We start from the raw sequence: 25,203 nt of genomic DNA, 5'->3' as shown, positions 1-25,203 counted from the left end.
ACTTGGGGGTAAGTCCCATTGGGTAGCATTCACCTAAGTTTTATTCACATTGAAATTATGAAACATAACTTAGTTCCATTAATTTCAATAGGTCTACTTTGAGTAAAACTTAAGCTGCATCTGCACTGTGCATTTAAAGCAGTATCATACCACTTCAAACTGTGGTCCCTAGGATGCTTTGGGGGAAGCCATTGCTATTTAAAATGGCATGATACTGCTTTAGTGTATATTGCAGTTGAATACCAGCCCTTGGGGTAAAAGACTCCTACTTCCAAGAAAGTGTGTATAGGATTAGTTTCACTCATTAAACTGCAAATTCTCTTTCTAGCTTTCTCCCTGTGTCCACCAATATTAGAGGACGGTGTTAAAGTTTAGGTCCATCCTCCACATGCTTCTCTCCTAGAATCTGACAGCAAACCTCTGAAATGTTTGAAGGTCCCCTGCAACTAATTTTGATATAAGACATCTTGTAAAATAAAGATCGCTTGTGTGTCCGTCCGTGTGTTCATGTACGCTGCATTGGGAGATGTTGATGAAGTGAAATGGAAACAACATTTTCCCATTAGCATTTTCTTATTGTTAAATACCATCTGCGGTCATGCTACTACAAGCTTGATTTAGCTATGCCTTGCATTTTCTCTCAAAAAGCATTTTGGATAATGCAGTACTACTGAAACATACAGTATTTGGTCATATTTATCTTTAAAAACGTTCTGCATCATTTACCAAGGCACAGTGTGCACCCAGCCTATAATAAAAACTCAGGTGTAATATAGGCATAGCTGCCAAGTTATCCCTTTTTTAAAGGGAAATTCCATTATGCTGAATAGGCTTCCTCGCAAGAAAAGGGAAAACTTGGCAGCTATGAATATAGGAAGGGGTTAGCATGTATTCATTATGACTCCAATACAGTACCAAGAAGCAGTGTGGTCCACATCCTATGCCTCACATCCTGTTACAACAGTAATGGCTTAGGACATTTTGTTGATTGTGATGATGTCATATGAAGCCCTTAGTCCATCATGTAACCACCAGGTGGTGCTCCTGCAAAACTAAAGCCCAATCCTTACATTACAAACCTGAAGAGATGTGTTTGCCTGCAGAGAATTCTACATTGCTAGACTCAAATGTCATTTTCCCTACACTTTGGGCATGTCAACACTACTATAAATACATTCAGTGTCAACCAACACTTTACACTCTTTCTATGTTTACTTTTTCCCTGCTGTCATTCACTGTGTGTGGCTGGCTGGTTGGAGAGATAAACAGAGCTCTTGGCATAGCATTGCAATGAACAAAATAGCACGGATATGATAATGACTCATGTTTTCAAAACCAAGTTTATGTGTAAGAAATGAAATTTTGAGGTTAGTAATGCTAATGTCATTGCTAATACTTTGAGCTGCAAATGTTTGCAGGGTGAGTTTTGTGGCCAGGAAACACTCCACATCAAAAGCATAAGGCTCATTGCATTACAATACACTTCAGGCTTGTATCCCATGTTCAATAACTTCCATAAGGCTAAGCCTCAAAATTGAGCAGGATCTGAATTACCTGAAACCCATTCATCTAGCTGTTACACCACACTGTGAGTTTGGTTTGTAAATTACTCGCTTGGTACCTAGATATATATTTTATTTCCTGTAAAAGTGCCAGTAAAATTCAAATTTAACCCCCCGTCCTCCCAAAAAAGCTTCTACTGGAAATCAATGATGAACCATTGCTTGGTGAGGTTTTTTTTTACTATAGTTAAACAAACAGAATGGACGGCTTCTGCTACACAAGATTAGTGAGCAATTCTATAATGAATAGCAAAACATGCCAAAATCAGATTGGATGCCTTCGAAAAAATTGTAAGATTATTGCAAAGGTAATTATGGGCAACCAACAGCACCCTGCTTGGTTTGGCTTGCCCCTATCTCTCTTTATCTCTTCATTCCATTTCCTGTATAATGTATATTTGGCCTGAACAAACTCAAAGTATGATCAATGTTGATAATTTTAAACTGAATTTTTGTAAAAGAAAAGGCCTCTTATCCTCGCCTTCCCCACACTTGCTGCATTACGTGCCATGTACGAGTAAGGAGCAAATACCTAAAAGCATACTATTTCTTTGGCAAACTAATTGCACAAACAATATGTTTTGAATGGACAAGCATTAAAATCAGAAGTCTGAACCATAGATTTATAACAAAACAAAAACTAGGCATTTTGTTCACTAAAATCTTTAGTTTTAGATAATCAGAATGGCTTTGCCATGATGCGGAATATTATCAAGATAAAATTGTGATACATATTTGTTATTAACACTTTATTAAATTTCATAAAGAAAATTTACACATTAATAAAGAGGAATTACAATTGCATGGAAAACACTCTAAACTTATGGCACATAGAGGTGCCATTTTTAGCAGTTGTGCCTTTTATAGCATTTTTAATCTGTAGTCATTGGAAGGTGATCATATTTACCTCCGTATCAGGTAAGGTTTACCTGTTGTTTTCTGCAAATCATACTCTGGCAAAAAGCACAACAGTCTGGGCCATTTTTTCAGGTCACCTGCAACCCTAATAATATAGCTCCATACCACAACATTAACTGCCCCTCCTTACAATGAGGTGTTCCTCTATAGAGGAATTGTAGGTATAATCTTCCTTTTTAAAAAATAAAAGAAATCGTTGGTTTAAAATAATACAAAAGTTATATAATAACCAGAAATTACAGGCACATTCAATGGAAATAATTAATACTGAAGAGAAAACACATTATTTGAGAAGAGCAGCTGTGTAAATTAATAATGGGAATCAGTGTCATGTATTTGGGGAAAAACCCACTGATTTGTAGTAGGTCTTTTTTCTGCTATTTGCATTCTATGGATTTTCACAGCAAGTTTCTCACTGATTTGAATGGATGTGAACTATGTGATTTATCTAGCTGATTTAACACAACAATGTCTAGGTTCTAAACTTAAATACATTGCATTTTGAGAGACACAACTTTAGAACTAGGATGCAGAATGGTTTCTTTGAAGGAATGAAAAGAAAGTATCAAAATTAAACATATGTCACACATATGCAGATAGAATTTAACAGAGGGGAGTACCAATACTAAAGAAGTTAGCAGGGGAGAATTCAGTTTCAAGAAGCAATGCTTAAATGTAGAGAGACAAGGCTTTATGGTAAAAAGCTTTCAAAAACAAAAGCAAGGAAAAAGTAGAGCTTCGAGAATGGAAAAGAAATGCTTTGTAGAGCCAGTGGCTTCCAGAATACCTGTACATAGGTTCATTTGCTCTAGGGGGCCACCTTCACCATAGCATTAGCAATGTATCTTTGTGTCCCCTCCACACCCGGCTGCCTGCTTTGAAGTGGCACAGTCACTCGCAGCTATTTCTAATTGCTACACCAAAGTAAACACCTTCCCCAAGTCATCAGTGGCTAAAAGCCAGCCAGTTTGGGGTGCCTTGTTGCACACAAGGAAATAATGTGCCTAGCATTACATTGACCTGACTTGTCATCTTCCATCCCATAAGGACCAGTAACTTGTTTACAGTAGGTCGGAAGGAAATACCTAACCCCATGTGAAATCAAAACAACATTTCTGGTCTGTAGTTAAATTTTCCTGTTGGTGTTAAGGATATGTTTGTGGAATGAGGCTTAATTCTTTCTTTCTTCTTCTTTGCCCAAATTCCTTGCCGGATTCCTTCCTTATGGTGTAAGTAGATTATAGTCAGCATATATCTCCTTCGGCAGCTTGATTCCCAAGCTGGTAGCACCACCTGCCAGTACAGAATAGTCTTCCAAAATGCACTGGATTACTAAATGCTGCTGATGCACTTTTCTCATTATGCTAAGGGGGTTGAACAGAGGCAGTGCTGGATTTACATATAAGCTAAACAAGCTATAGCTTAGGGCCCCACTCTCTTGGGGGCCCCAAAAAAATTTTTTAAGGAAAGAAATCTGAATGTACATTTCCAAAATATAAGATAAAAATAAAATAAAACCTACATACAGCAACAGTGTTTTGTCTCGTGTAGGCTCCTATGATGTTTGTTATGTAAATGGCTTTTGATACCTATTAGGTCCATAAATAACCATACACTATAGCATATATTCAACACAAAAAACAGTGACAATTTGTTGTTGACAAAGGACAGCTGGACATATTAAGGCCCCGTTATCTTCAGTAGCTTAGGGGGCCTCATCAAACCTAAATCCAGCGAAGAAGAAGAAGAAGAAGAAGAGGAGGAGTAGTTTGGATTTGATATCCCGGTTTATCACTACCCAAAGGAGTCTCAAAGCGGCTCACAATCTCCTTTCCCTTCCTCCCCCACAACAAACACTCTGCGAGGTGAGTGAGGCTGAGAGACTTCAGAGAAGTGTGACTAGCCCAAGGTCACCCAGCAGCTGCATGTGGAGGAGCGGAGACGTGAACCTGGTTCCCCAGATTACGAGTCTACCGCTCTTAACCACTATACCACACTGGCTCTGAATGGGGATGTACTTTTCTTTTAAAAATATAAGCCACAAACTGCTTACTTTCACAGTTTTGGAAAATTCAGTATGATGCCTGTAAGATTAGCTGCCCATTTGCTAGGAAGAGTTCACTTCAGGAATGTGACTGGTGGGCTGTTCTACAGCATGCCGGTTTTCCAAGACAAAGCTTGATTTATAATTTTCCATCACCTTGGCTTTCAAGCTGGCCTTGTCCTCCTTCCGCCAAATGTCTGTGGCAATGTACACATTGTATGGGTCATTTGAATGTTCAAGCTTTTTGGAACGGATGTAGCTCATCATTATTCCGAACGTGAAGAAGCCAAAGAAGCCAAGCAATAGGAGTATGTAGATGACTTCCAGGTGGTCATTTGTTGCAACGACTGGTGCAGCTGTAGGGAGGCTGGGTTTGCTTTCATAGTCTTCTAACAGTTTTGAAAGGAGGTAGTTTAATGCTGTGTTGTTGGACACCAGTGCCATTGTCCTGCTAAGAACTCCTTCCTTCCCTAAATTCTGATTTCTAGAAGAAGAAAATTGGGAGGGGAAACATGTTAAAAACAAAATATGTAAATTATATATAAATAGTATATAAACTGACTTTCTAGTGGTAAAAAAGAGATGTCATTATGCTGTATTTTGAATGAGAAATCAGGAGCTGATTCTCAGAGGCTTTTTCGTAATGAAATTCCATGAACCAAAGAACAGATGAAATACTTACCTTTACTGAATGAAATACCATTTGCACTAAAATGCACTAAAAAGCATTGCTTCCAGTATTCCCTTTTTAGTGGAAGACAAATAAAACCTCAACATATACACTTTTTCTCTCTCTCAATATGTATTCTGCTGAACATAACAGATCCACTGATGCTCTCCAACCAGCCTAAAACTCTGCCTCTTCTACTTTGTGACAACTGGGGAAACACAGCCAGATGGGCGGGGTATGAATAATAAATTAATAAATTAATAATAACTTGAAGCTTTCCATTGATGCTGCATGCTGAAGGCACATCTGAATTCTAACAACCCAGTTCAGAGCAGCTACAGTATTCTCTCAAGATCTCCGCACAGTAAATGTGGGGAATTATCCCAGAGGCTGTAATTGCAATACATATATCAGACTTCTCTCTCTTGAGTTTTTTGACCTCAATATTAAATTAAAATTAAAAGCATATTGACATGGATATTGCTGCACCCCCAATAAAACACGAGCATCCATTTTGCCTACTATGAAACGTGACAGCTAAGTCTTGTGCACTTCCAGTGATTTGTTAAAAGGCACACATGCACAGATGTGGAATTACTAAGGCATGCCCAGAGTGGGGGAAAAGAACTTTGTGCGGGGCAGGAGAGGTGTGACTTAGGGGAGGAGCTAAACAACAAAGCTTAAATACATTCCACAGAGCTCTGCCCACTGGCGTGTATGGCAAGCGATGGAATAGTAATGAAATTCCATGGCTTGAGGGGGGGGGTTGAATCTGAGGAAATTAATGTGCCAGTCGCACACAGAGAAAAACTGGATCTGTGAAATATACTCGGAGTCGAGAGTGAATTTCATGCTCTTTATTCAGCTCGCAGTCATCAAGGAGAAGAAGAGAAGAAGAATGCCCTTTCCCCCAAACCATCTGCTTATATACATTATTTACACAATGGGCTTTGCGTGATTGGCTACTTCAGGGCTACAACTGTGGGCCAATCAGTTTGTGGATTGGCTTCTGCTAGCAGCCTGATTGGCTGCTCCTGCAGGCCAATCAGGTTGCGGATTCACTTCCACCTGGAGTTGGATTGGGTGGCTCCTGCGGACCAATCAGACTGCTGATTCTGGATCCTATTGTTCTATGATTCAGCTCAGTACATAACAATCTGTATGACCAATTTGTAATAGAGAGCTCCTGTCTGGAAACACCCAAGATCTCCCTCCTGACTGGCATTAACTTGTCCCCATCCCTCCTTTTGTATTTTCTTTCTCTACCTCTGTCATTTCTGCTTGCCACATGATGCAATTTCTTGATGCCACAATTACCTCTTTGGTATTGGAGGCCTTTCTGAAGGTCACTGGCGTAGGTGCTCTGATGTCACAAGGAGCTAGCTAACTTTGGCCCAGGGAGTCGAGCACTTATACAATCACTGGAACCTTAGAATGTCAATTCTGAGTCCCTGAGCACTTAGTCAAGCCCCATAATCTATAGCACTATGCCATGTACAGTATTGTGTGGTCTCAAGCTTTTGACACCCTCTGTATGCACTGGCGGAGGAACGGGAGTGTGGAGGGAGCGGACCGCCCCCGGCACCACTATTCTGGTAGGGTGCCATTGTGGCACATCACTCCCCCAGAATGCGTGCCACGCCCTCGCGGGCGGCGTACCACACCCCCGGATGTGTGCCATGCCCCCCGGGGAGCGCCAGCCACACCCCCGCCTGCTCTCCACCCCCGGTAGCGGAGCATGCAGCTCCGCCACTGTCTGTATGTTTACAGAAGAAAGAGGATGGGATTTGAGTGCTGTTGTTAATAATGAGAGGTAGGACATATAAGGCATTGCTTGTTCAACAAATCAATAGATTACACTTCCAAGGAACACAGCAGAGAGACCCCCTATGGGACAGATAACCTTGATTAAATTGTATGTACGGTACACTTCTTTCGTCTGCAGAGGGCATTGCCATTTTCTTACTATGGATATTGTCAAAGTTTGGTGTTTAACTGGTTAAGGAAGCTGGAGATGGTTGTGGCCTTGGTCTTATCTTGAGAGCAACTCTCCTTAGCTCTCTGCTCAGGCTTTTGGCACGTAGCTGGGCTCTTGAGTTTCACCTGTAGGTCAGGAGATCAACACCAGACAAGAAGTCACAGGGTGATCTATGATAAAACCTTCCGGCCCCCCTCCATGGGGTGGGGTGGGGGTCAGCTAAGTAGCAGGTTTTCTTTAAAGTTTGTGTCTGTGTGTATCTTGCTCCAAAGCCCAAAACCTAGTTGATGTTTTATTTTAGTTTGTGTGTAATCAGCCCAAACAAAGTTTTGTATGTTTTCTACTTTTGGTGTGGGTTTTCTTGGGAGCGGGTCCAGCTTCTACCCCCCTTATCTTGACAGATACTAGAAGAAAATATTCCACATGGGGCTATGCTTTTATTTCTTCTTAAACAAGGCAAGTGCTGCTGTGGCTGCAGTTTTAAGACAAAAATTGGCACAGAGAGAGGCCCTTCTCAGCGACCTAGCTGTTTTCCTGCTGAAAACTGGCCCATTTCCCCTTATTGAAGGGGGCGGGGAGCAGTTTGGGGTAATCTTTGGCAGGAATTTCCAGGGCAAAGGGTTAACAAGCGGTTCTCCCTTCATGCTACACTTCTGATTCAAACTGCAGCCTACATGGATGCATATTTGAAACTGTAAAATGGCAATAATGGGACTGCATATAGCAGAATGTTCCATATAGTGACCTTTACACTGGGAAATCTTCATCACGTGGAAAGAGTGCTGATTCAAGTTATTGTAGCTTGAAGAATGAAATCTCACCCTGTTGCAATTGTGAAATCCCTTTCACAATGTCTCTTTATCACACGACCATTAAGAAATAAGTTTTTTTTTTTAAAAAGAAATTGTTCTGACAGGTTAGTTTTTGGAGGGGAGGCATGTCTGAGTGGATCCATTGCTAAGTGGTAAAGCACAAGATTTGTGTGCAGAAAGTCTCAGCTTCTGCATCTGTAGGTATGAATGAAAAAGACTCTTGCCTCAAACTTTGGAGAGCTGCTGCTGGTTGGTGCCAGTACTGAGCTAGGTGGCCCAGTGGTGTGACTTATTTCTATTTATTTCTAATAAAATCTCTAAGGAGGGCTGGCCCAAGCTGTTTTGATGTCTGAGGCAAAAGCCAAGATGGCGCCCCCAGATTCTGACAGGACAGCCAATTGAACTTTACTTCAACACTAGCAAAGGGGCAGCATCCTTCACCATAGGCTAGGTTCTGAAGTGCACAGCAGTATAGCTTAGGGGACTCAGGAAGAACCATGGAGACTGGTGCCCATTGGGACTGGTAGGGTAGAAGACAGGGAGCCCTACAGTAGAAGATGAAGCCAGAGCCCACCACAGGCATGGCCACCCTCTGACTGCTTGTAAGAAGCTAGGAAAAGAGGGCTGGTCATGGGCAGGCTGGGGTTGCTGCAGCAATGCCAGATTTCCTCTAAAGGACCAGCCTCTTCAGAGGGGGAATAGTCTGGCAACTGCTGCCTGAGGCAGCTGTTGCACTCTGCCTAATGGTAGGGCCGGCTCTGCCTCTAAGCTGTTTATTAAAAATGGCTTGGTATAAACCAATTTCCCATGTTGCTCTGATTTAGGTTAACAGGGATATAATACAAGTTGTGCCAGAAGCAGTTTAGTCATGCTGGCCACATGACCCGGAAAGCTGTCTGTGGACAAACGCCAGCTCTCTCGGCCTGAAAGCAGATGAGCGCCACAACCTCATAGTCGCCTTTGACTGGACTTAGCTGTCCAGGGGTCCTTTACCTTTTTTTTTTACAAGTTATGTAATTAATCTTTTTCAACTAATGAGTCCAATCATTCATTTATAAAATGCCGGGGTATCAAACAACTGACAGTGGCATGCTTTAGTATACAGTAGTTTCAGAATACCTGAAGGAGCGTCTCCACCCCCATCGTTCAGCCCGGACACTGAGATCCAGCGCCAAGGACCTTCTGGCAGTTCCCTCACTGCGAGAAGCAAAGCTACAGGGAACCAGGCAGAGGGCTTCTCGGTAGTGGCACCCACCCTGTGGAATGCCCTCCTATCAGAGAGATAAACAACTACCTGACATTTAGAAAATACCTAAAGGCAGCCTTGTTTAGGGAAGTTTTTAGTCTGTGATATCTTAATGTATTTTGATGTGTTGGAAGCTGCCCAGAGTGGCGGGGGAGACCCGGCCAGATGGGCGGGGTATAAATAATTTATTATTATTATTATTATTATTATTATTATTATTATTATTATTGTCACCAACAAAAGATGTCCTGAATTTTGATGTGGCTTTATTGTGGGGAAATCTATGAGCTAGCCGACAGCAGGTCTTAATGTGGTTATAATTATGGAAACACAGAGTAACTCTGTCACATACAATTTCCTGATTTAAATGTTAAGGGATGGACATGGAATGTGTTTCCATAGCTCTATTGTAAAGGGGAAAGAGGAAATCAGCACTGAGTTTGGAATATATTCATCATTTGGAAAGTTAGATGGCATCTGAGTCCACTCCAAGCAGAAAACACACACAAATTGACTCCAGTAAGTAGGCATGTCTAGGCACTCTTGTTAGCAGCATTCCCAGATTAGAGAGGGTGGGGCTTATTCCAGATGTATGGCTGCAGGCTAAGGACATTCTCAATACACTAGTCTTGGCCAGTGATAGCCAGTTCATGGGAGGAGGAATGTACAGGTATTTGGTCCACATTTTAAAGAGAACTGATTTAATTAGCCCATTGGAACCTTGCCCCATAGACCTCTGGTCTGACTCACAATTTCATCCCTTTTATGGGGAGTTGCTAAGTGTTCTGTTGTGGGAATAATGCAGCCACATCCGGCTGTTACATTCTGTATAGCCTGAAGATATGGCTGATATCAAAAAGAAACTGGATCTTTAGTATTGAGGCTCCAGCTCTATGAAATCAGCTTCTAGTTGAACTCAGACAAGGACCTAGCATTTTTGCTTTTAGGAAACAATTGAAAACTTATCTTGTTAAGAATACAGTCATGCCTTGGTTTTCGAACAGCCTAGTTCTCGAATGTTTTGGCTCCCCAAAGAACGATCAAAACCCAGAAGTGACTGTTCCAGTATTCGAATGTTCTTTGGGAAGCTGAATGTCCGACGGGGCTTCTTGCAGTAGCTTCCTGCAGCCAATCAGAAGCCGTGCTTTGGTTTTCGAACACTTTGGAAGTCAAATGGACTTCCGGAACAGATGCTGTTCGACTTCCAAGATACGACTGTACTTTCATTGAAGAGAAGAAGAAGAGTTTGGATTTGATATCCCGCTTTATCACTACCCGAAGGAGTCTCAAAGCGGCTAACAATCTCCTTTCCCCTCCTCCGCCACAACAGACCACCCTGTGAGGTGGGTGGGGCTGAGAGACTTCAAAGAAGTGTGACTAGCCCAAGGTCACCCAGCAGCTGCATGTGGAGGAGCGGAGACACGAACCCGGTTCCCCAGATTATGAGTCTACCGCTCTTAACCACTACACCACACTGGCTCTCAGCTTCTTGGCCCTTTTATACTACGTACCATATGACATTTTGTGATTATCTGGTTTTGTTAAATTCTTATTTGTATTTTATTTTTACTATATATGTTGGAGGGGTTCATATTAGTGTTGTATACTCCTTTGGAAATATTTGTTGGGAGGCGATTTATAAATCCTCAAATAACAAAAAAAATGTGTGTCAGAATGCAGCTATCAATCAGATGATGACTTTTCCAAATAATGTAATATATTTTCAATTCAAAGAAATGCACATAAAATAGCATCTTTTTGCAGAAAAACCCCATACCAAATGCATATTTTAGGGGCAATGCATGAAAAACATAGGAAAAAATGATATTGTAGGGGAATAATAAATACAAAATACAGTACCTGCAAATTTAAATCTAAATTTGGGGGCATATTTAAAAACCCATCAAAACTGGGATGGAAGTAACCAATGATTGAGCACCAAGAAGCCGATACAGAATGTGAAAAGGCTGAATGTTTCATCAGTAAATCCTGAAACAAAGGCAAGTCAGTTGACTGCTTTTACTATACTAGTGTAAAATGTGGCATGGAAAATATCATTAGGGAAAGTTTTGAGTAGGGCTGTCTTCACCAAATGCAGCTGAGCATTTTATTTCATTTTACTGCATACAGTGTTTTGTAGTAGTAAAAAGACTCCTGTAAATTGGGAGGGGGTAGACAATTTGGGAAGCAGGCGGGTAGGAAGGGGGGTGCGGGGGCTGCAGCCCGCCCCAGGCGTCATCCCTGAGGGGGGTAACAAAATGGCACACCGCCGGGGGCGGCACTTACCGCGGGGCCTGGCCTGCAGTGTGCCCAAGCCACGCCTCTCTCCTGGAAGTGATGCGGTGGCTCAGGGCCCCGCGCTGCCTGAAACGGGGGACTCCGTGGGCAGCTTGCCATGCCACCCCTGTGCGCTGATTGCCCCGCCCCCACCGCTCTGGGTGCCGGAGCAGCTAGCCATGCCCCTGTTGGGAAGGGTGGTGAAGGTTTGTGGCAGCAGTTCCTTTGAAACGGCCATGCTATTACACATTCTAATCTGTCAGCTTCCATTCCCAACTTCTGCTATTCTAAATATTAGACACCCCACATTCCTTGGGATGTGTGTTTGTCATGTTAGGGTTGGACTGGGTGCATAGTGTCGAAAATGGGTTTTTGTTTTTGACTGAGTTCAACAACATTGCAGGTGCCATATGCTCACCCGAGTACCTTTGTGTTCAAGCCCCAGGATCACATCATACTCTTGGTATCAGTGTGTGCATTTTTTACATAAAATTGATCATAACTCTTCATAAATACTGCTTGTTACTTGCTACTTTGTTTAAGCCACACGTAAATTGTGAATGTTCTCAACTGTCTTTACAGGACAAGGAGAGAATGTAACAGACTTCTGTAACAAGAAGACCGTAGAGCAGGCTTCCTCAACCTAGGCCCTCCAGATGTTTTTGGCCTACAACTCCCATGATCCCTAGCTAGCAGGGCCAGTGGTTAGGAATGATGGGAATTGTAGTCTCAAAACATCTGGAGGGTCAAGGTTGAGGAAGCCTGCCATAGAGAGTGAATGGGATTTGCTCAGTCCCAAGGAAGCCCATGGAACTACATCAACTTAATTTCCACCAGCATCTCATTAAAAATATGTGCTACTACCACATCTAACAGTATCCATTGCATGTTGCCATTGCAACCACTCCCTTGTAAAGCTTGTTAATTGTAACATTATGAACTCCGTTGTTATTTTATCTGCTTTTGTGAAGATGGTCTGGTTTCCTGGAAATTAACTACATTGAACTTTTAGGGGGTGCTGAACAGCTTCCCAACAACCTGAGGGCACAAACAAACTCTCTTGTGTCTCCAACTCCCTACCCCCCCAACCATGGGTGCATTTGGATCTGTGTTCCAAGTAACACAATGATAACACAGAAATACCACACCTATTTCTAAAGCTGGATTTTTGGGGGGGCCGGGAGACAAAGGAAAAAGTTAAACTTTAATATTTTCATACCAAATAATTCCATTTTTTAAACACACTTGTTTTCAAATGGGTATATAGGAATTTTGAGAGGTGAGTTACTGTACTGTTCAAAACTGGTCTTAAAATATATTTGCTTGTCATCTTTCCAGTTCCCACACAGAGCATCCCAGTTAGAAACAAAACAAAACAAAACAAAACAAAAATTCCTGACAATGTTACCTTTATGTCTAGAGGTACACTGAGCTGACATTCAGTACTCAAATTGTAAAATGCCAAGCAGTCTATGGAAATGATATGTATTTATTTGTAACCCACTTCTTGTTTCAGGTACCTGTAGTAAGGTTCTTTGAAACAAGGATTCTTCCCACTCTTCCCGCTTCGGATGGGAATTTTGTTTCACAATATAAAACTGCCTAAGGGAAAAAAGGACACAGCAGAGCAGGTGCCAGCCTTTTCCCCAGATGCAGAAGCACAGAAGGCAAAGATGTATGTGTCTGAACAAGAAGATGATTTTAAGCAAGGGCGGCAGCTTATCTGGAGGAACAAAAAGGCTGACAAGCAAACAGGAAAACATGCAAACTCACCAAGCTGTGTGCTACCTGGATGCTGTGAATCAGGCTCTCTCTGTGAGCATGGCTGGGAAGAAGCCTGAGGTCTGGGTGTTGGGAATCCACACCATCACACCGTGTTTGCTGGGAGGGACCTGTCGTCTGGGTACAAGTGGCCAAACTCATACTATGAGTGCACAGGGGAGGAGCTTATATCCAGGTGGCAATGCAGTTCCATGAAGAGGAAGGTGACACAGAGACACAGATTTCCAGGTGGAGAAAGGATTCCAAGCAAACAAAACAAGAAAGGAAGTGTGCCATGTGCTAGGGTGAGTCTGCTGCACATGCAACACAAAGCAATTTGGTACAAAGAACTCTTCTCCCCACTTCGATGAAATTACACAAAGGCAGGACAGATTAAAACAGCTCACCTTTTCCTTTGCGCAGACCACCGACTCTGTTGTACTTACAAAGTGAAGCTGCTTTCTTTCACTGCAGAGAGTAATGGGAACAAATGTAAATGGGCAAATGTGCCAGAGCTGAAGCCTGCGAAGTTTGGACATGTCCTTATCGCCCAGCCTACAGTTGTCCATCTGTAAACTGGCAACATTAAGGATCTAAAATGGAGAATGAAACAAGGATTGCAAAGACCTTTGAGTGCTTGAAATTTTGATGCAATACCATGGGAAAGCTCTTTGCCCCCAGCATACTGTTCTACCGAGTACACATTCATCTTGGACCAAGATAAGACCTTTCTCACTTTATAAAGCAATGCCTCCATCTTTCCCCTTCCTTTCTCAGCTCCCCTTTATATTTTAATAGCTTTTGTATTAATCTTCTAAGGCCTTGGCCCTCCAGCTGCTATTGAAGTGCTTTGCCCCCTTGCACATGGCAGAATAATAATAATAATAATAATAATAATAATAATAATAATAATAATAATTTATTCATACCCCGTCCATCTAGGTGGGTTTCCCCAGCCACTCTGGGCTGCTTCCAACAGAATATTAAAATACAATAATCTATTAAACATTTAAAGCTTCCCTAAACATGGCTGCCTTCAGATGTCTTCTAAAAGTCTGGTACCATAGTTGCACATGGCCTTAAGTGAAGGCTGATGGGAGCTGCAGTCCAACAACATCCAAAGGGGGATCGAACCTGTGACCCTGGCATCATCAGCACCACAGTCTAACCAACTGAGCTATTCAGGCTCCAAAGGGCCAAAGGTTTCCTGCCCCTGTTTCTAACTGGAAAACTACAAGCCTTTTTTTTTTAAGAACAAGCAACTGTGTTTGTGATGTGTGTCTGTATGGATTTTGAGCAGAGAATAAAGTAAACATAAAAGGGTAAACAAATATATGGACCTCCAGCAGGGAGAACAGCTTCAGAGGTGATTTGGGGCTCATCCACATTTATTCATCAGTTCCACATTGTACCTCATCAATTTATCCCCTGGAGTTGGGAAAAGACTGTATGGGAAAAATTAAGCATCCCCTCTCAACTGCTGTTCTTCAGCTGAAGATTGTCCTCTCCAAAGCTGCTTTTCTCGTACGCTTGGGGCATTGTTATAAGCACCCACAATGAACTTGCACACTGACTCTTAATCGTTTCTCCTTTCCTGTAATCACACTTGCCTTCTTACAAGGAACAAGGAAAGAGATTGTGTCTATTTAGGGTGAATGCTCCTCAGGAGCCCGACAAGTGTGGGGAAATAAATGGGGAAAAGGTTTGCGGCAGAAAATGAGAAACAATGAGGGATAATGGTTAAAGAACCCCCTTTTCTACAAGCTGATTCACTGTTTATTCCTCAACTGCTTTTTACCAACAAAAATACGAATGGAAGTCAAGAACTCTGTAGCTGTTGATAAAGGACTAAGATCAGGACTGAATGTAATTGGATTAATCAAGATTTTGGAAGCAGGAAGAAAGAAGAACTTTGGACCCCGGAACCCAGCACACGGGAAGTCACACAAATTGTATAATTGGCTTTATAACTGATACATATTTGGATATGAATGGTAATTTGATACTGATAATGTGGCTGTTACTGGATTTTAGTAATTGGAAATTAATTTAAAACATTTAGCAAAAAAAACCCTGCTTTTTACCACAAGGACTAGCTGTTGGCTTTTAAATATATGCATTTGCATGTAACAGAAAGGTTGCCCTCAAATGAGTCTAAGCACAGCAAATAAAGCGACTCCTTTGATATCATGTTAAAGCATGTGCTCATATTTGGTGACTTTTATTAAAGAGAAAACAGTTTCCAGAAACTGCTTCTACATTCAAGCAGGTGAATGCAGGTAGAACTACTCACTTCCTTTCATTACAAGAAAAAATAATGTTTGCCACCCGTGACTGGGCTGCGTCCACTTACTTGGGATGAGTAAAGGGATTATTTTGACTGGAGATCTGTAGTGTAGGAAAACGGCAGGCTGGTGATTCATGGCACAGGAAATGCACTGGTGCAGTTTTCATGAGCACTGAAATCACACAAAGTATAAATATATCTATATACTAGTTCACTGTTGAGTGATTCAACACTATGTGGCTTAGGGCATATGTGAGGTGGGGGACACATACAAAGAGAACCAGTTCTTCCAAATTGGGCATGCAAAGGCAAAGTTCTGTATCTGCCTCAAGCGTATGCATTAAATTCAGGTGTTTGTGCATGTGACTAGATAACCACATGCGACTGGCCTGCTCACGGTTATTGGGAACTGGAGGCGGAGCCTAATTTGCAGCCTGACATTAAAATATCCAGTGATGATTAATGTGTTTATGGCTGAAAAAACCTTTCAGACAAGTTCAATGAGTATGACCTCCAAACAAAAACTCTCTCCCTCAGATAATTCCTGTATTGAATTGTGTAAATGGTGTCTCCCTGACAATCACATTTCCTATTTGTGCTGTCCCCGAGTCCCAGAGCAGTTGCCCAAATTAGGCACAGTTGTGGCAGAAAAGTACTGATGAGTCTGATAAAACCCACACAACTGAACAAGCGGGAAGACTGGTGGTGATGGTGAGGAACTGGACAGTTACTGGTGAAGTAATCTCACCAATAAATAAATGAAAATAAAATAAGATTCACTAGTCTTCTTCATTTGCTCTACATTTTCCTGCCTCATCTGTTTATTTATTTTATATTTCTACTGCACTTTTCCAGGGGAATGGCCTGGAATGTGATGGTGCATGGAACCAAACTAGCATAAAATGTAACCATACTAGCTTAATACATTTAAAAACAATTCTCATAAGAGCAATTTATATAAAGCACATGTAAAATACATTGAATTTAAGATTTAAAGTATCCCAGTTGAGATCAGCAAAGGCAGAGCAAACAGCAATCACTCTGAATGTAAGTTGTTTTAAACTGTTTCTAGTGTGTTTTAATTTGTGTAACCTGACCTTGGGGTGAAGGGGGTGAATAAGAATGACAACAATTACAACACTGTTAAAAGCGGCCTCGCTGAGGGTCTGAGAGCAATGGTGGAAAAGAAGTCTTACTTGGTAAAGAATTGATAGCCTTCCTTTTTGAATGGAAGTGCATGAACTGTTTAGGAACCACAGCAGCTCTTCCTGTGGAGTCTTTCCTCTTCCCCAGCAACTAGGTTCACCTATAGTGACAAATCTTCTCTGAGGAAATATCTCTGTAGGATGGACCAGAATTCTCAGTTCTGAGCTGCCTGCCTTGGAAGAAGAGTCACTATGTTGGCAACTGAAAACTAGATGTGGGCCAAACTGTCCATTTTAAGTTCTCCCAGTATTTTTCCAATTTTCAGTTCAGTTCTTCACATTTCCACATCTGTTTTTTTTAAGTCCTCATGAAAATTCATCAGCAGATTTCTCCTGATATATGCATGCTTGTGTGCAATGTTGCCTAATGTGCACATTTTTGCAAAGCAACGTTTCTGAATGTAATGCATTTAATGCAATGTGATTTTTACCAATATACAGTCCTACCTTGGAAGCCGAATGGAATCCATTCAAGAAGTCCGTTTGACTTCCAAAATGTTCAGCAACCAAGGCACGGCTTCTGATTAGCTGCAGGAGCTTCCTGCACGCAACCGGAAGCCGTGGAAGCCACAGCGGATGTTCGGCTTCCAAAGAATGTTCACAAACTGGAACACTCACTTCCGGGTTTGCGGAGCCCGGGAGCCAAAATTTATGAGTGCCAAGGCATTCGGCTTCCAAGGTACGACTGCATGCATTTTTATGCAGACTTTATCCCGGTACATGCATTTTTGTACACATTACTTGGCTGGATAACTGCATTGCAAAATTCAGAGAAGGGCAAATTTGGATGCTTGGCAGCATTTCGGTTCACAGATGTTTTCAGAAAATCTGCAGGTTAGGTAGGTTTACCTGTAAACATGAACTGAACTGAATTTTCCCCAAATCCTTACTGAAACCACAGACACACATTTCTCTCTGAACACAGAGAGATCGAGAGGAAAATTTGTAGACTATTGGACTAAGAGTGCATACTCTTCTCGGAAAAACTAGAAAACTGTTTACATAGAGCTTCTCTGGGTGCATTGTTATACACTTTTATGTGACAATGACAGTCTCATAACAATTGGCCAAGAAGCAGTGGAACCAGGTGAGCACTCTAAATGGCTTCCCGGATTTACTCATGCTGAGTTAGTAGAACTTGAGTCATTTGACCTGGGCTCCAGCTGTTCCAGGAAGAAAATTTAAAACCATATGAGACAGCATATGCACTACAGTCATACCTCGGGTTAAATACGCTTCAGGTTGGGTACTTTCAGGTTAAGTACTCCACGGACCCGGAAGTGTTTACTTCCAGGCTCCGCCACACGCACATGCGCAGAAGCAATCTGTGCGCTTCGCGCATGTGCAGAAGTACTCTATTGGCGCTTTGCGCGCACGCGCTATCGCCACTCTGGTTAAGTACTTTTCAGGGTGCGAATGGCACCCCGGAACCAATTAAGTACTTAACCCGAGGTACCAGTGTAAATCTTAATTTTTCTCATCTACAATACTGTCTTATTTCTTTTATAGTATAGTACATTGATTATTGCCTTCATTTTATGGATCAATGGTCTTGTTAGACAGTAAAATTCATGTTAAATTGCTGTTTTAGGGGGTGCTTTTCATTGTCTGGAACAGATTAATCCACTTTCCATTACTTTCAATGGGAAAAGTATAGTGTGTATGCAGCCTGAATATTCAGATTTGACTTTTTTTTTAGGGCTCTTCCAGATGGAAGTGTGTGGGTTTCGTTTGTTTTTCAGTTCAAGTTACGTATCCTGGTTAGGTGTGTTTGACTGTCAAGCCACATGCTATAGTGTTGTGTAATGGCTAAGAGAATGTGCTGTTGAAGTCCCAGGTTCAAATCTCACCTCAGTCCTGAGTGTATATATGAATGGTACGGTATTTTTCCTTACATTGAGGCTGCAGCAAAGCTACCTATATTTTAAAATGTGACACACTTAGTGACTGATGCAAAAACCAGTGAAGGCCTTTTGACAGTGGCACTAACCAATGTGGTTAGTGAGGAACACAAGCTTATTCTCAATCTTTTCAAAAGACAAGGACGCCAACCATTCAAAATTCCATGTCTATTGAATTTGCATATCTGAAAATCAGCACTGAGAATTTTCTTGAGCAGATGCATGAATAGACAGAGCCTAACAGTCCTATGTCAGGATTGTCAAAGGGAAGTGTTCTATGCTGTAAGAGGAACTGTGAATGTCCTACCATTCCACAGCTGGTGCAAGTCTATGTCTGCATATAGTGTACATCAGGCATCCCCAAACTGTGGCCCTCCAGATGTTTTGGTCTCCCATGATCCCTAGCTAACAGGACCAGTGGTCGGGGAAGATGGGAATTGTAGTCCAAAACATCTGGGGGGCCGAAGTTTGGGGATGCCTGGTATACATGATATCATATACAAATATCTTTATCTAGTTACCAAAATAAGGAGTAATCCAAATCACTGCCAAAACAATGGATTATTTCAGAGTCAACACAACAAAGCCACACCTGATACATTTACCAGAAAGGCTTAAAATTAGAAGCCACACCCTAAAAATACCATTCCTTAAACTAGCGCAAATATTTGCACAATATAAAATCTTCGAATTCAAATGATCTAACCCTCAAATGGACACAATCCGAGTATGTGGTTTTCAACCAACATCAATGGGACAATCAATTGGAACTATCCAAGACTTTGTTTGCCATCTCCATCCTATGCATTTCAGTATGGTGTGGCACATGTTGGTGAAATTGTCACAAATATACAACACACACGTGACACTTAAAGTCAGCCTAGGTGTGATATAGGGAATCTGTAATTGGTTCTCCCAATGTCTTCTTTTTTTAAGATTTAAAACTGGCTGAGGGCAGAGGCTATATTTGACAGAGGGAAAGGGATTAACTCTTTCCATGCCATTTCCCCATCTTCAGTGATTCTGCCCCTAAAACTACTATAGCCTATTTCCCATGGAAGCCTAAAAAGAACAGGTATCTATATTGCACCAGTCTTTAGTCCCATCGATTAGAAGCAATTTATTAGGGAAACTGCATGAAGGGAAAGTGTTAAAGACCTCCCCTAGCACTGCAACCCTGGTCCAATTTGGACCACCCCATAGCTACTTTTAAGTCTTGACAAAAGGCCCTGGGAGGCCCAGTCTCATATCTCCCACATCATGTCTAGTTTGACCTTAGCCCATGTAGAAACTGGAAAGTTTGATGTCATGGCTCATTCAACAACAATGAACTAATAAGAATGGAAACTACAATCTACCTAACTTCATCTGTAATTATGGCTGCAGTTCCAACCTGGTATTTCACAGTGGGAATAGATCCAGCGCCGGCAACATACAATGCACGATCTGATATCTTGAAGAACAATGAACAAAAGCAGTGACTGCATTTAAGCCAGAATAAGCAGGTCCTTTGTGTCACTTGGAAATTGTTGCTTCAAACTTGCATATCTTAAAATTGCAATGCCTCAAAAATCTTTCCTACGTTTAGCAAAATGGCCGCGTAATCTAAAATGGGGTGGAGTGGATGATGCTAGACTTTGGCCTACCTCAGCATGTCAATTCGGGTGAGTTCCAGCTGAAAAAAAGCCCTGGGTCTCAGGTTTGGGCCCTGAAATCACAGGGTCTTGGATGCTCCTGACGTGGCAGCCCTAGGTCACACTGACCTGAGCTGTGAACCTCTAAGCTCTTAATGTTCTTTTCAGGGCAAGAGCTGCCCTGCCATTGAAGTACAATCATGCCTTTATTTCATAGAAACTGTGCATATTGTCCTATTTAAAGGACAATGTGCCCTTTTCCCCTTGGGCAAACTTCTCAAAAAAATAAGAACAGTTTTCAGATGCTCATTCACACTGTTGCACATTGCAAACAATACAACAATACGCCAGGGCTTACAGTTCCGCATTTTATTCTTACATAGTCACTGAACTAGAAGGAATTTGATGTTCTGAACTACATGGGGGTGTTCTGCCCATCCCAAGGATGTCCCTGACACGCATCTTGACTTTCTCCCCTTCAGCTAAATGGATGTCGTTCATTCCTGTGGGCAACAATGTACTAGATAAATAATCTGCTCACCAACTCTGACACCGAGTGGCCAGACTATCACGGATAGTAGCCCGTGCAATGCCTCTTCCCTCCTGAAGGAAGCTCTCAAGTTGTTAAAGGACAGTCTGTTTCCAGCAATTCACCCTCTGAAAACAAAGAGGGGCCAGGTTCAAGAGCAGAGAAGGATAAGAGAAGGTACTGGAGCACATTTCATCTTCCTCTGACCCTCATGCCGAATGTGGATTCAAGGCAGAGGGTAGTGAATTTTCCAACCTTTTTTTTTTAAGTGTAGAAAGGCTGTATATGGTTTGATGAGACAGTGTTCATGGTCACATTGGAAAAGCACCCCAGGCTAGTTCACACAGTTACAGTTTGTAGCAATTCTTAAACTACAGTGCCTAGAATTATTTGAGAAAGCGATGTGCTATGTCTGTGCTTTAAAGGTATAGTATACGTTGAGGGATTTTTATTCAAAGGATTTGGGGCTAAACTATACCTGACATCACTCGTGTGTTTACTCAACTCACACATTCTAGAAAAAAAGCCTTTTAAGATAAGATCTACCACATCACCCTTCAAAGTGTTCATTAAATGGCACATGTTTGGCACACAACATCCTCCGCATGCAGATAAGTCAGAGAGGCGAATTCTATCAGCCCAGACTTACCACTGGCCTTCTGAAGGCAAACGGCATCATTCTGAATCCAGCGTTTATGGGATAGCCTCTAAACACACAATTGATCCCTGAAACAGCAGGGTTTTGATTTGTTTTGTTGCATTGAAACACTTCTGGATCAGGCCCAGCATCATCAATCCGAGTTATATGTCTCTTGAATAACATGTGAACATACCTTCTTAATTTAATGTGACTCAATAGTGGTTTAAGGTAAAGGTACCTCTGACCGTTAGGTCCAGTCATGGATGACTCTGGGGTTGCGGCACTCATCTCGCTTTATAGGCTGAGGGAGCCGGCGTACAGCTTCCTGATCATGTGGCCAGCATGACTAAGCTGCTTCTGGCGAACCAGAGCAGCGCACAGAAATGCTGTTTACCTTCCCGCCGGAGCGGTACCTAATTATCTTCTTGCACTTTGACATGCTTTTGAACTGCTAGGTGCGCAGGAGCTGGGACCGAACAGTGGGAGAGTCTTCCTGCCCAGTTGTTTTTTTATGTAACACAATTACATGCTTGTCAGATAAACTTCACTTGCCACTAAACTGATTGATGATGTTCTCCTTTTCTGCACAGTTTGCAAAGCACATGGCATAATATGATTCCAAAGCAGCACAAATGATGTGTTACTGTAGCCCAGCATAGGATTGTGTGCTATTTATTACATGGCTGAGAGCTGCAACCTGGAAGGGGGTTGTGCTGTGGAGGTTTTTCTTTTTTTCCTTTTTCAAAGGCAGCAGAAGGGTGAAGAGATCGAAAAGGGAAGGAATCCCACACTCTTGTCAATCTAGATATGAAAGACTATGAATGTGCCTGGGGTCACTGATGACTGAGGTGAGAAAGGAAGACTTCTGAGGAATGCAGCCGCTGTGCATTTCCAAAGCATTTTCCGGAGGAGAAGTGGTTTACAGTGCTGCCCACTGAGCCACAGGAGGTAGCTTATGACACAGAACTTACCTTGAGTGGAGGGGGGGTATTCTCCCCAGATATTATCTTTGCCTGAGGAGGAAGAAACTGAAATGACAATAACATAAGTGCTTATTGATGTTGTTGTTGTTTAGTCGTTTAGTCGTGTCCGACTCTTCGTGACCCCATGGACCATAGCACGCCAGGCACTCCTGTCTTGCACTGCCTCCCGCAGTTTGGTCAAACTCATGTTCGTAGCTTCGAGAACACTGTCCAACCATCTCGTCCTCTGTCTTCCCCTGCTTATTGATACCTGGGCCCTAATCCTTGGGGTTAGTCTCAGTATATGCAGGGAGGGAGGAGAATGTCTATAACAAAGGAGCTGAGTATATGTGGGGAAAAGGACTAACATACTACCAGGAAGAGAAGAGATAAATTTATCTGGGGCAAGGGCCAGTTCAATACATTTTGCTGCCAGAAGGAAAGTCCCCCCCCCATTTCATGTATCTTTCTTCTTCTCTTCTTCTTCTTCTTCTTCTTCTTCTTCTTCTTCTTCTTCTTCTTCTTCTTCTTCTTCTTCTTCTTCTTCTTCTGCGATCACTCATAGTCGAGTAAGATTGTCTTCCATGAATACGGTCTTAACAGTGAATCTGTAAGTGACTGTGGAGGCCAATTCTGGATCCACATGTCCTTCCACAGTGGGGACATAGGTTTCCAGGTGGGAGTTGAGCATGGTGAGGGTTTGTCAAACGTGCCTTTCTCTTAGCTCGTTTCTCCTTTTTGCTCTGAGTTCGTGCTTCTTTGAAGTCCATGACACCTTTGGTAAAGGCTGTCCTCCAGTTGGAGCGCTCAGAGGCCAGTGTTTCCTAGCTATCAGCGGTCATGCTAGATTTTTTAAAGATTTGCCTTGAGAGCGTCTTTAAACCAGAAGTCAACAGTTGAATCTTACGTCAAGACTGCTTACTTCAAGATTCCACTACACCTCAAAGCAGCAGGCTAGTTTAAGGGGTGCAGGAAGGAGGAGTAAATGAACGGTCATCCCACTGGAGGGATGTTGAAGTTGAAGTCCCCCAAACATTGATGTGAGGACCTGCTCTTAAACTTGTTCATGAGCATGTTCATAAATAATCTTGAGTTAAGAACTGCAACTTCCTAAGGACAATTCATCAGATCATAGTGAAATTCAAACCAAGGATTTTTTTTGTGTGCATAGCAAACACTCCTAGCCATTATTCTACATTAGCTACCACATAAGATTTAGTTACATCAGAAAAAAGCAAACAAACAAACAAACAAACAAACAAACAAACAAACAAACAAACACAGTGTGGTTTAGTGGAGAGAGCAGGAGTGGGCAATCTGTGGTCTAATTTCATGTGATGATTGACCTAATTTTATGTGGGTTGCAAGCATAGGCACCAACTCATTGGGGCCTTGCACCCACAAAATTCCCCATGAAGGGGCTGGGCACCCACAAATTTCAGTGCCAGGGCCATGTACGCTTCATGGCATCACCAGCCCTGGGCACCCACAGTCGTGAGGCCAAGTTAGCACTCCTGGTTGCAAGGGAAAGAAAAGGGGTGGGAGAAAGAGAGATAAAAAGGGAGGTGTCAGCAAAAAAAGGGGTTGCCCCCACCTTTGGCTCTAACCCATTTTCAACCCTAGCTCTGACCATTTTTCATGCCAGCCCTAGAATGTAACTGAAAAACAATTGACTGCCCTGGGATTAGACCATTGAGTGTCAAACTAGGACTGGGAAGACTCAGGTTCAAAATGACACTCCAACAACTGAGTGTCCTTGGGTCAGTCACCTTCCCTCAGTGTAATCTAGCTCACATGGCTGTTGCGGAGTGTGTTTATGTGTATGTACAATATTCTACATTCCTTGGAGGAAGAGCAGTATATAAATAAAATAATGTGGAAAAAAACTGATAGCTGGTCCTGAAATACTACTTATTAGAGGATACAAAGATAATCAGATTTCCCCGCCTGCCTTGAGCCTGAGCTCAGTATCCATTTTGTCCCAACATAATTGTCCTTTGCCTTGGCAAGTAGAAACCTCAGGGAATTCAGCTATTTCATAATAGTAAATACAGTAAGGAATCAGAACATTTGGTCAAAAACAGAAGATACAAACAGCCTAAACCATAACTGTAAGACAAACAAATTGGCGCTGGTGTACATTCTGTTCCTGGGATTCATGCCAGAGAACATTGAAAGATAGACCAACCCTCTAATGGAACTATTGGTGCTCTAGATTGTATTCGGTTTGAGGAATGAAAGCTGGGGCTGGGGGAAATGAAATTACATGGTGCAGCAAAGTATATTATTATAATAACTTAGTTCTTAATTGTAATAATTTGCCTTTGGAACTAGTGCTATTCTTGATCAATCATGTTCTTTTAATCTTAGGGGTGGGGACTGTATATCCACAGAAGAATTGCATAATGTTAAGTGTAATTTACTTCATCCAAGTTGCCTATCACAAGAAGTGTCATTCATTTTTGTTATATAAAATGACAGTCTTTTATAGCTATTGTTCAATTAACCTTGACAGTTAACTTTATCAAAGATTAGGTGTTGGGGGGGGGAGATATTAGAAGCAAAATACACAATAAGTTACCATAGTTATATTTAACAGTTCCTTCTGTACAGCCTTCTGTGCGCTTGTAACAGATCTGGAAACTTAGATTGTCATCACATGTAGGTTTATCTCATTCTTCATAAAATTTAATAATTCTTATGGGTAAATCAATTAAGTGTGTTGACATAAATGACCCATTTGCTTTATATAGCAGGTATGAAAGTCAAAGCTAGAG

At 42.0% G+C, this 25,203-nt stretch overlaps 2 protein-coding genes across 3 annotated transcripts in view; one reads left to right on the top strand and one right to left on the bottom strand.

Annotated features, from left to right (window-relative positions):
* CLIC6 (chloride intracellular channel 6) overlaps positions 1 to 25,203 on the top strand; it is a 136,369-nt gene that overhangs the window by 36,798 nt on the left and 74,368 nt on the right. The window lies entirely within an intron of this gene.
* Positions 864 to 18,071, bottom strand: KCNE1 (potassium voltage-gated channel subfamily E regulatory subunit 1). The gene is made up of 3 exons (XM_060273588.1): positions 15,622 to 18,071; positions 13,281 to 13,861; positions 864 to 5,008 (listed from the first exon to the last, which is right to left on the bottom strand). The coding sequence occupies exon 3, from the start codon at positions 4,966 to 4,968 to the stop codon at positions 4,588 to 4,590; it is 381 nt and encodes a 126-aa protein (XP_060129571.1). The 5' UTR covers positions 4,969 to 5,008; positions 13,281 to 13,861; positions 15,622 to 18,071; the 3' UTR covers positions 864 to 4,587.

Source organism: Zootoca vivipara, chromosome 4 (assembly GCF_963506605.1).
Source record: "Zootoca vivipara chromosome 4, rZooViv1.1, whole genome shotgun sequence".
In the NCBI taxonomy this organism is placed as follows: Eukaryota; Metazoa; Chordata; class Lepidosauria; order Squamata; family Lacertidae; genus Zootoca; species Zootoca vivipara.
Note: the sequence above shows the minus strand (reverse complement) of the source record. Positions and strands in the feature narration are given on the sequence as shown.